The 12250-nt window shown below is 38.7% G+C and overlaps 1 protein-coding gene across 4 annotated transcripts in view; it reads left to right on the top strand.

Moving 5' to 3' along the window:
* scaper (S-phase cyclin A-associated protein in the ER) overlaps positions 1 to 12250 on the top strand; it is a 111189-nt gene that overhangs the window by 17124 nt on the left and 81815 nt on the right. For 2 of the 4 annotated variants that reach the window (XM_056739901.1, XM_056739902.1), the window contains exons 4-9: positions 829 to 1026; positions 7136 to 7236; positions 7562 to 7678; positions 9491 to 9618; positions 10588 to 10823; positions 11607 to 11900. In XM_056739901.1, coding sequence (XP_056595879.1) covers positions 829 to 1026; positions 7136 to 7236; positions 7562 to 7678; positions 9491 to 9618; positions 10588 to 10823; positions 11607 to 11900 — 1074 coding nt within the window. Of the gene's footprint in view, positions 1 to 824; positions 1027 to 7135; positions 7237 to 7561; positions 7679 to 9490; positions 9619 to 10587; positions 10824 to 11606; positions 11901 to 12250 lie in introns of all 4 variants that reach the window. The other 2 variants (XM_056739904.1, XM_056739903.1) reach the window with 2 other exon arrangements.

Raw genomic sequence — 12250 nt, 5'->3', positions numbered from 1 at the left:
ACATGGTATTATTGCACATTTTAATATTTTTTAACATTATTTCTTCTTTTTCTTTTTTAAAGTATACAAACTGTATTTTCTTTAAAGCTGCTTGTTGATTTAGAAATCATTTGATATAAAACATAAATATAGTCCTGGGCATTTATAATATATAGAAACAGCAGCTCTAAATAAACTTTGTTTATATTATATATATTTACTGTATAGCTGTCATTGTACCATTGACTGTATTTTTAGAATTTGCATTATGACAGTAGGGGGCGCCAAAGACCTTTAAATTGACCGACTGTTTATTCTTTCCTAAGTGACATTGAACATAAAAGCACACATTTTGATGATCAATGCAGATGTTCAGTTTTGGAGGGGTTGCCTGAATTATCAAATATCCCTTGTCATTTGTCCATCAGTCTTAAAGAGACAGTTCACAGTAAAATGAAAATTACCAACACAGAGATAGATATTTTTGAGAATGCTTGTAACCAAACAGTTCTTGGCCACCATTGACTACCATAGTAAGAAAAGTTGCTTTATAAAACACAACAGAAGATATTTTGAAGAATGTAGGAAAGCAAACAGAAAAGACACTTTTGACTGCATTTGTATTTTTTTTTACGATGGTAATCAATGGTGGCCAATAAGTGTTGGGTAACAAGCATTCGTCCAAATATATTTCTCTGTGTTCACCAGAACAAATACATTTTTACAGATTTGTGAGTAAATGATGAAACTTTTTGTGTGTGTGTTTGAACTGTCCCTTTAAATCGTGATTATTTAATCAGTTAAATGTATCTCAACATTTGGAATGCATTCTGTATTTGCTCTTAACAGAACACAGCGCCAGACTGTAAACCTGGACCCGGGTCGATATTGGACAAAGGAGCCGAGAAGAGTCCTACAAAAACTAGACAGCCACGGAAAGTAGACCTGAGAGCACGATACTGGGCCTTTCTGTTTGATAACCTGCGACGGGCGGTGGATGAGATTTATGTCACATGTGAATCTGATCAGAGTGTGGTGGAGTGTAAGGTATGATGTGGCCAACCCTCTCTTTACAGAGCACATACCTGCATGTCTGTTTATTACTGCAAGTCAATAAAAAACAGTAGTTTGGGAAATGTTCGAAGTATAAAAAAGTAAAAAATATATAATTTTTGTTAACATATAATCATAAAATTATATAGAAATTGCAGTGGCCCACAAAGAAAGGTAACATTGGCATCCCCAGAAGTTTTTTTTTTAAGAAAGCAGCTTGTGTTATTTGTGCCATACACACAGTATGGGAATTTTCTGATTGCATGAAAAATGATGAGAATAAAATAAAGTATAATGACAATATCATTTATTAAATGTAGAGAATATTTCAGAGTGCGCTACATGGAATATAAAATTCCACATGATTTTCCATGTGCCCAATAAATGCGGCGTAGATTTTTTGCTTATTATTTATAAAAATAATAATAATAAAAAATATATATTAAAAAGGAATAAATAATATTTTATATACAAATATTTTAAATAAAAGAAAAACAATTATTGATGATTATATATCAGTAATTAACATTTTCAAAAATAATGATAATTTAAAAAAAATGATCATTTAAATCAATAAATTATATTCTACAAGGCAATAATATAAGTAAAACAATAATACAATTAAAAAATTATTCATTATTAATGTCTAGTAAAAAATAAATTGTAATTCTAAACAAAATCAGCTGTATAAATCCGAAGACCTCACCTCAAAACTGCGATTACAATTTTTGCACCACTAGAGGGACGGAGTGTTTGATATTATGATCAATCTCTGACCCCCCTCACATTCCTGTTGTTCTCTGGTTTGTGTCAGAGAGGTTTGGTGAGAGAATTATCACTGCTCCTCTCCAGGGTCTTTCTAGAAGGAGTGGAGATGGATGACATGTGTAAACAAACCCCCCCCCCAATCCATTCCGCATGAGTACGGACCCTAGGTGATGTCCCAAACACTTTTTCCAGCGTAGCTTCAAAACATGCTCCACAATTTAGCCTTTATAACCATTATTCACTCAAAAACATGATGAACGCTGTAACGGTTTGCCACTTCAACAGTCGATAAACTGTGTTTTCGTGTCCAGTTCGGTCTTGGGACCCATGTCAGCAAACTTTCTTTTGAACTGTGTTAGCTTTCGTTGGCAAAGCCCGTGCCAGGGCACTTACTGTGTTTACCCTGGCCGATAGGGCCTCGGACTGTATTCGGGCCCTAGGTTTGCGTTTGACACTACCGTCTCTGATTTATTGATTGCCGTGTAATGTAGAATTATCCCGAGCGTGGTTCAGCCAGCCGATCACGGTGAGAGAACGGACCCTCTTGTGGTTACCTTGTTGACAGGCGGCCCGTGAATGCGAAAGCTATCCATCGCATGTCCGGCGGGTATGTTAACGGTGCTCTTTGCTTTGAGTCTGTTTGTGTGCATTCATGCTCTTGTATAGATTTTTAGTTTTTGCTGGCATCTTAGAGAGGGCAGACCTACGGTGGGAGAATATCCCCTGGAGCTACATAAGACCATACACGCACATACCCACAAACAAGTTCATTTACTAAATGCTCTTATATGGATGCATAAATCTGTGATTCAGCACTTTTTTTAGTGTTCACTTGCGTTGTACATGTGCTTTACCAGCACAGTTTTGTGTAGAACACAACAGCCGTGAAGGTGACACTCATGTCTTGACTATTGAAAAGGGGTTTTATATTAGATGTGAAATGTTCTGCTTTAGCTTAATACATTTTTAACATACATTTAATATTGTGTCGTCATTTACACATGCTCATGTCATGTCAAACCTGTATGACTTTCTTTAAAAAATATAAAGAAGAGATTTTGAAGAATGTTGGTAACCTAACCACATTGGCCACCATTTACTTGCATTGTATGAACATAAAACCACTGAGACATTTCTCAAAGTATCTTCTTTTGGGTTTCACAGAAGAACGCGTCATAAACAAGATTTAAATAACATGAGGGTGAACTAATGTTTTTTATTTTTTGGAGGGGAACTGTCCCTTTAAAAGTAGGTATGAAAACAACAAAAACTGCCATTCGTGGGATTTCTGAATGGAACTGAATTCACTGTCTTGTAATTTTCTAGTAACACATTTATAAAACACAGATACAGCTGTACGATCATTTCCGAAAACAGGCACGGGGGCAATTACAGCATTGTCCCATCATACTGTAACTGTTGATTCACAAAGTTCTTGTTGTTTACATAATGCCTGATTTCCAACCAAACACACAGACATTTGACTCTGGTTCACTTAACGCGTGCAGGGTTTTTTAAGGCTCAAAATTAGGAGGATTAGGTGTGTGTGTGTGTGTGTGCACACACACACACACACACACACAAAGGCCTACAGTAACTTTAAGTGGCTTAACCATAGTGACTTTCACATATTAAATGTTCTAATAAAATTAGAAGAAAATGACAATTATTAAGTTATGTAAAACATTTATATAAACCGATATGTTTTTTTATCAAATAAAGCAAAATCATTTTCAACTAACTTTTCAGCCCACAATAGCAACTGTATTAACCAGTTTTACTAAATGAGCAAAGCTCATTCACATCTTGCATTCTCTGTGGTCCACTTTAAATGATTTAATAGTTTTAATGAATCCGTTCAAATGAGTCATGCGTGTGCGAGTCGTTCTGAACGCAATGTGCGTTCATACTGGCGAACTCGCTTTGTACAGTATACATTGATTTAACGATCCAACGGCACAGCTAAAGACATGACAATGATGTACGTCATGTTAATTAAAGAAATTTCAAGGTATTAAAAGTACTTGGATACAAAACAAACAGCCATGAAACACAGCTCGGTCTTGTTCTGCAACTCTTTTTAGCGCATGAAACGGCGTTATCCAACGTCAATGGCGTAATGCCGCAACTGCAGTTACAAATGACAGTCCGCTAAATGCATGCAGCATTTCTTGTGAAGACACCCCACATAATTATGGCGAGAGTCTGAGGCGGCACGACATTTGACGGAGGCGGCTGCCTCCAAGTTCTCTCTGCAGGAAAAACCCCGGCGTGCGGTTCATGTCCGGCAAACAAACACAGCTGAACTTCAGTACAATGAACAAAGCACATTGATTGGCGTGCTCTTTCTCCCGCTCCCGCTCTCGCTGGTTGACCCGTAGGCGTGCTTTTCCAGAAGAATTGCGCAAGAAGGGCCTAAGAAAAGTTTTTATGTAAGGGAATTCCATGTTCGAAAAAAACTTCCCGAAACCTGTACAAACCTTGGGGGGTACCGAGCACAGAAATACTACGTCATACGCCCAACTCGCTTTTTGACAAGTTGACCATGTTAAGCATGTGTAAAATTGTAAAGAAGCCAGAATGCATTAACACCATTGAACCACCCCTTTAACAACATGCACTGATGAACCGTATACAGTTAAAGAGGAAATTGAAGCAGTCAATCCCACAATTCTCACCTGTGTCTTGGAGTTCATATGTTCAGGACAGGCTGCCGTAATACGTTTGATTGGTCTGGGTGCTTGATTTATTCACATTCGAGTAACGCCCACATCTTTAACCCTCAGCCCGGAGGACTAATTAGTTCTTATCAGGGTTCTCCCTCGTCTCAAGTATGATTTATGTCAGTCCATGGAGGAGACAAGACTTCTCTTTTCACTTGTGTGAATGTGTATACGAGAGAGTGTGGAAGATGTAATACATCAAAAATGTTTTGGGGGTCTTTGGTTTTTCGTTTGACCTGCGACCCTGTGAGGCTACATTAAAAGCTTAGGAGTTCTTTTATCGAGACCTGTTTTTGTAAACGTACATCAGCCGAATTGTCCTAATTGGACCAAGTGCGTTCGGTTTCTGTCTTTTTTCAAAGCGTGTATGCTAAATATGTCAGAGACAGTTTCCTGTTTCCTACCACTCACTCACGTTCTCTCTCAGCTGTTGCATTATGGGCCGATGCCCCGGTGCTGTTAACTAGGCCGGCTGCTGGACACATCTTTCACTGGCTTGACTCCTCTATTAACTAAAAGCACCGTGGACCTCTCCTCCCGATTGCCACTCCCCTATTACCGCCCATCAATCACAAACATGCCTGTTTCACGGCCCCGCCGACCCGTCAACCACCTCATCCAGAGCATCAGTCATACCACAGACCCTCGTACTGATCTGCACACACCTGATCTCACTCACACACACTGTTGTTTGGAAAGTAACTCATGATATGATACACACAGAGCTACATTCATAATTCAATATAGCATGATATCATTATCAGATCACATTAAAATGGTGCCTAGCTTGTGGGAGAGATGTGCGATATGTCTGCAAAAGAGATTTTGTGAGGTCAGTTTACAATTAATATATAAGAGTATATAGTATATTATTAATATAAAAAGTATTGGAAAACATTAATAAATAAAAAAATTATAAATCATTTAGTGGATTTCCACATTATGGGTGTAAATATTTTTATGATTCATTATATAATGTACACCCTTGGGTAACAAGATTGAATATGAGTTTTGAATATAATCTGATTCCCAAGTCCTATTTTCTTAGTAGAGTTATTAACAAGTCAAATTTAATTTAGTGTCCTTGAACAAATACCAAGTATTATAGTTTTATTTTCAGTTTTATTAATATAAATAATTTACTGATATCAATCTTCTTTCTTCTATTTAATATGTTCATTTTCATTTAGCCCAATTTTGAGCTATTATTTGACTTGTTATTTGTCATTTTAATTATATGTTTATTTTGTATTTCTTCTGTTTTATTATTTTATCTTCTTTTAAAATTGAGGTACTAAATATTTTTGTTTATTGATGAGATTTTTTTTGTTAAGTATAAATTTAAATCATATTTTATTGTTTTACTATTTTATTTTTTGTCCATTATTTATTTTATTAATTTAGGTTTCGTTTTGCTTTTGTTAATTCATGTTATTTTTAAAATAATTTCAGTGGCTGAACTTGTTTTAAATTTATTGCTGAGGAAACATTAACATTGTTCAAAATTCACATTTCAATTTATATTTTAAATACAATTTGTTTTATTATTATAAATGATCTTTTAATAATAATCTTCTTTTTTTATCTTTTTCTGATAATTGAAAACAAATAAAATAAAAGTCAGGGTCAAATAAAATAAAATTTACTGCTGGACATGATTGGCCTTTGGCAGTTTCAGACTTGAACATTGCCAAACAAGTTTTTGTATAATCTTAAGAGTCTGTGGTAGGTCTGGGCTGTGTCCTAATCTGTGTTGTGGCAGCACTCTCTTGCTCTAGGGTCTTTGCTGGAGCCAAGGGATTCCCCAGAGTCCCCACGGCACTCCCAGATCGAGTATCAGATAGACAATGAACATTTCATCATTCGCTGCACATTCTTTGCCAGTAACTAGAAATGATTACTGCCCCAATCAGATTTGCCAGCCCCCTTTTGCAAAGCTAATTGGTAATTTCAGCCGCACCTCTTGTGGAAGACCACTGAGGCGAGAAAGAGCGTCAGTGCTGTTTTTCTTTTCTTTCACCCTCATCTTTTCCTTTCTGTCCCCTTCTGGCATTTGTGAATGGAGTGCTTCTCCGATTGGTCCGTGGGAGTGGGGGGGATGTATGTGAGATGTGCTTCAGTAGCTTCAGATGCCCATTCCTTACCAAAGACAACAGGGTGTTGGTTTACAGGTGTCCTCCAGTGTGAACTAGAATCGGGGACTCGTCCGGGATTCCGCTTCTCAGAGACTTCATTGTATTCTGCCAAGGGCGTGTGTTGGGACCCATCTTATTGTTTCTCCGGACATGCCACAAATGAGCTGTCAGGGTGGGAGGACTAATCTACCCCTCTCTCCAGGTCAGATTAGGCCTCTCGGGTAACAGTTTTATCAGTGAGGTGAAGGCCAACAGTGTTTCACTTTGGGAGGGAGGGTCCTTTGGAAAAGATGTTGACACGTTTTTTGTTTGTGGTTCAAAATTCTTTGCCATGACTTTTGTTTAAACAGATTAGAGAAGTTTGAAATTGCTCCATATTGGTTTAGTGAGGGTGAATAAATGTTGATAGAATTTTTATTATTTGGTGGACTATCCCTTAAAACCTTCAAAACTGACATCACACTTTCTGTCCCCTAGGAGGTGCTGATGATGTTGGATAACTATGTCCGAGACTTCAAAGCTCTAATCGATTGGATCCAGTTGCAGGAGAAGCTAGAAAAAACAGATGCTCAGAACAGGTGATAACACACACACCACATATCAACACATAAGTACATTGAGCTGGCATTTTCAACCTGATTAATGACAATTTGAGGTGAATGACTGTTTTCCTGTGACCACAACACTATTTCATTGATTATGATATAAACACCAGTGCTTTTAAGTGTTGTTCCAATTTGTATACTTGAGCCCAAACTGACATTTGAATCAAGATGAATGCATCTCCTTCAAGACCATTTACTGTTCTTGTAATGTGCTTCAGAAAATATTCATTTGTCAATCTGTTTTTTATGATTTTCAACCTCTATGATGTTGTTTGGATGCTTCATCTCATTCCCACAGGCCCACGTCTTTGGCTTGGGAAGTTCGAAAGATGTCACCAGGACGGCATGTGATGTCCAGCCCATCATCCGACCGTATCGTTCCATCACCTGGCGTTCGTCGTGCACTCAATTTTGGGTGGGTCGATGTAGTTGCATCCATCACACCTAAAATCTGTCACATTTCGTCTGATTTGATCTTTAGTGTTTTACGTTCTTACATGAGGCACTTTGGTGAAGAAACTACTGTTACATTACTTCTTGTCAATTTTTGTTTTAAAATATATTATGAATGTGCATAACAGATTAATTTGGATGTTTACTGTTTACTATTTTCATGATAAGATTAATTTATGGTGTCTTCTGATTTAAAAATAGGGGAGATATTAGGCTCTGATTTAAAGGAGTAGTTCACTTTCAAAATAAATGTTAATGATAATTTACTCACCATCCAAGATGTTTATGTATTTGTTTCTTTAGTCGAAAAGAAATTGAAGTTTTTGATGAAAACATTCCAGGATTTTTCTCCATATAGTGGAATTCAATGGACTCCAAATGGTTGAAGGTCAAAATTACAGTTTCAGTGCAACTTCAAAGGGCTTTAAACGATACCAGACGATGAATAAAGTTCTTATCTAGCGAAACGTATATGCTTTATAAACACAAATGCTCGAATTGTTCTGTTCTGCAATGCACGTTCATGACTTCACAAAATACGTAATTAAGTTAAAAAGGTTACGCTTGACGTAGGCGGATGAACCAAGACAGTGTTTACAAGTTGAACGTGCAAGTCTTCAACGTAATTACATATTACGTGAAGTAATGAACATTTAACTGTCTTCAGGCTTGTACAAAGACCTTAAATAAGTTAGTGTTATGTTGTATTACTTAAGAATGAGCTATTTCTATCTGCATACACTGTGGGTTTCCTTACATCGAATTCACTATGTTGTTTCTACAGTAGCCCTAAACAGACAAATTGCTCAACAGAGCTTTGTAATACATCATCTCCCTCGGCAAAGAAGCAAAAACGTGATGACAACTTTGCTCTGTGTCAGCCACCGTAGTGCTTTGAAAGGTCTGGGTGGAGTGAGCCGTTGGTTGCAATTCACAACCTCACCACTAGATGCTGCTATATTTTCAAAGAAGACACAGTTTATCATGGTTTGGAATAACTATATACTAAACTTAAAGAATCAGAATTGAATTCAATTGTGAGTCATAATATCTCAGCATTTCTGCTGATCCCCACCCTCGAAAGGCATTTAAAGACATTTGGGTCGGCAGAATCATTTGTTGTTGTTTGCAATTTGAGCTGTGGTGCCTGTATGCCAGTCTGGCCTCAACCCATTATCCCCGCTTGCCTCTCGCTAATTGACACCGCCGTCTCTGTTGGCAAACTGTGGCTACTCTCAGCTACTGCTAGAAGAGCTTGATACGAGGCTCCCTCCATTAGTCGCGTTTCTTTTTAACTGATAGTGTGAAAGGAAGACAATTGATAATGCGATTAAAATGCCACCGAATGCTCAGATGGAGAAATCAATGGCAGATATGATACATATCTGGGGCTTGGCCTGAGACCGGAAAGACTACGCCCGTCTGGCAGAGGCCGGGAGGGGGGAAATCGATCCGCAACGGCCTAAGCGTTTTGTTTAATGCGATTTTCGCCGGGTTGTTCCCCGGCCTGCGCCTGAGACTGTGGGAGTGCAGATCTAAGTGTGGTTAAAGACTGCTGGAGCACGGGCATCCATGTCTGTATTACGCTGTAATTGGACGCCGTAGGAAATGGATATCGATCAAAATGGAGGGCCCGCGGTCTGATGCAGAAGCACTTCCATTTCAGCATCTGATGTTTGTGGCTGCCCTCTGCAGTCGTGCATAGCTTGAGTGTGTGGCATGCTGAAGGCGCCCGGTCATAGAGGGCTAATGTGTTTTCTCGCTTTTATAACAGAGGTCCCCCGCCCACCCTGGCTGTTGCACGTCTATCCCACACCGGACCCAGCTGGGCCGATCGGGTCAAGTCTTCCCAGTCACTTCCTGTCCCCAGTCAAACAAGCAATATTCCCAATGAAAAGACAGGTAAACATGTTCATTTTGATACATTTGTTGGGCTTGAGAATTTATAAAATGGTTTAGAAATCTGATTGCATGAAAGCTTTAAAAACAGTGAGAGAAGTTTTTTGATTATTAACTTTTTTCCCCACCAGAAATGAAGAAAAATTGTCAGTCAACAGCATCATTTTTGATCATACTTACAAAAAATGTCATGGCCAAGAGAATGTCTTGTTGTATTAACATGCATACATTAAAAGCAAAGAGCCTCTGCTTTTACTCAAACAAAACAATTTTGTAAAAACTTTTATAAAAATTAACGTTTATTGCAAGTAGTTCTAAATAAATAAACAAACAATCATTATGAACAGAATTTTAGTCAAAGAAGAGAATTCTCTTGTTTTTTAATCCATAGATGCTGTACACTTTTAGGAGATGCGTAACAGCGCCCCCCTCCTTACAACATTAAAAACATATCTTGAATGAAAAAATTGTCAGTGTTGAAGAAGCGCTGTGTCACACAATGAATCTTGTCAATCCTCTGGAAAGAGTTAACAGCCCACAATTGCGAATTAGTTTTTTTAATATTTAATATTTTTTTTGTGAATAATGCGTCCCACAATGCTTGTGCTACATACAGTACATTAAAGTGATAGTTCACCCCCCCAAAAAACTCTAATCACCCTAATGTTGTTCAATACCTGTATAATCCTTTCTGCTGTGAAACACTAAGAGAAGATATTTTGAGAAATGTATCCATGGTTTTGTGTCCATTCAATGCAATTCAATGTGATTCAATGTTGTTTGGTTACCAGCATTCTATAAAATATCTTCTTTTGTGTTCTGCAGAAGAAAGAAAGCAATACAGGTTTAAAATTACACGAGGGCGAAAAAATGATGAACGATTTTATTTCTGAGTGACACATCCCTTTAACAGCCCCTCAGATTGAGTATTGCTCCTATTTCTTTATGCAGTCTGACTGTTTTTTTCCACAGCAAAGAAAGACGCAGAGGGCTGGGAGACAGTTCAGCGCGGGCGTTCGATGCGGCCTCGCTCCATTGCCATGGTGGCCAAGGTAAGCCCTGTTCTGGCCCAAGTGAGCTCTAAAGACGACAGCGACAAGGAGAACCAGCAGCTTCATCTGTCACCTCAGGACAAACCTCTGGATGTGGGGGTACAAGAGCAACCACTTCCCCAGGAGAAGACCCAGGAGAAGACCCCTGTCATCGAGGTATGGACGTCAATCAAACCCCTGCATTAATTATTCAGCGACCAGACAAAGATATGAAGGCTCGGGAACATCAGATCTGTTTTTGTTTTGTCACAGTGTGTTTATAGATACACTGTCCAGACGGGGCAGTATCAAGTGTACAAGCATTGATTTTGTACACGTGTTTCCGATTGATAGAGATCTAATAAGCTTTTATGAAACGTTGTCAAAATGACATACTGTACGAGATTATATTTCTTAAAATTATGGTTGTGAAATATAGTAAAATTGTGCTTGATCAAATTCATTTAAAATGAGTTTTGTTTATGTCATAAAAATAAAGATTAAAATAAATACTATTATTTAATAAGTTAAATGTGATATACATATATTTGAAATTTATTTGAAAATATTTCAAGTCTGCATTGTCGCAATGCATTATAGGATTGCTTACCATGCAAATACAGTGTAACCATTAACATTTTTTTTCCAAAATTAATTATTTATATAAAAAAATATTATAGTTAAGGCCAATTTCGGGAGGAGCCTTTGTGTCAGATGCGTGACTACGCACATAGCACCAAGTTTTATTTGAGATACGACTCGAACGCATGCGATTTCATTGCACATTTTTTGGTATGCTACGTATTTGTTGTGACAGGCATGAAATTGTGTTATTAGCATGCTTTGTTTTTTCAGTTGTCTGCATTTTCCTGCCGTTATCTTATATGGCAACGGCAAGAAGTACCGTGACACGCATGTTCCTGTTCATGTCTGTGTATGCGTTTTGTGTATATTGCGCAGCCCCCCGCAGAAAATCTTGAAGAGCCAGAGCAGAGCGTCAACACGACATCCGAGGACACGGCATCCCCTTCTCCGCACTCCCAGAGCCCGATACTGGTCTCTGCTCCAGGTCCTGATCCTCCGTTGGTTTCCCAGCTGGAGGAGCCAGGGACTGGGCGGGCCCAGGGGGAGCAGGGGAGGGAGGGGTTGGAGTGGAAGGTCGCGGCACCATCGGAAGAAGCGGCAGCAGTGGTCCACGTTCCCCTGGCAGTGGTGAAACTGGAGAGCATGCTGGACCCCACAGAACTTTCCACCGTGAGTGCTGAGAGACACGGGCCAGGGTCAGGTCTCCCGCCTAAACAAAGTCAATCCCAAAAGCAGGATTATGCCACCCCCTAAGTGAAAAGGGGGTGAACAAGTATCTGATGCAAATCTTGTAGAGCTTTGAGAGTCGCCACATTTGCTCGACTCTTCATTTTAAGCTTATCAGGTGTCCCTCGTACAAGTTAAACAATTGGAACAGTTTAGTGTGTATGAGCTATCATTGGCCTTGACCTCCGGCTGAGCCTTGACCTCCTAAAACTATTTCAGCTCCCAATATACCACTCATTGCCCCTTTTCCACCCAAAATCTTATTGAAAATCTTTTTCAACTTTTATAGGACT

This window comes from Triplophysa dalaica, chromosome 24 (assembly GCF_015846415.1).
Source record: "Triplophysa dalaica isolate WHDGS20190420 chromosome 24, ASM1584641v1, whole genome shotgun sequence".
Taxonomy (NCBI): domain Eukaryota; kingdom Metazoa; phylum Chordata; class Actinopteri; order Cypriniformes; family Nemacheilidae; genus Triplophysa; species Triplophysa dalaica.
Note: the sequence above shows the minus strand (reverse complement) of the source record. Positions and strands in the feature narration are given on the sequence as shown.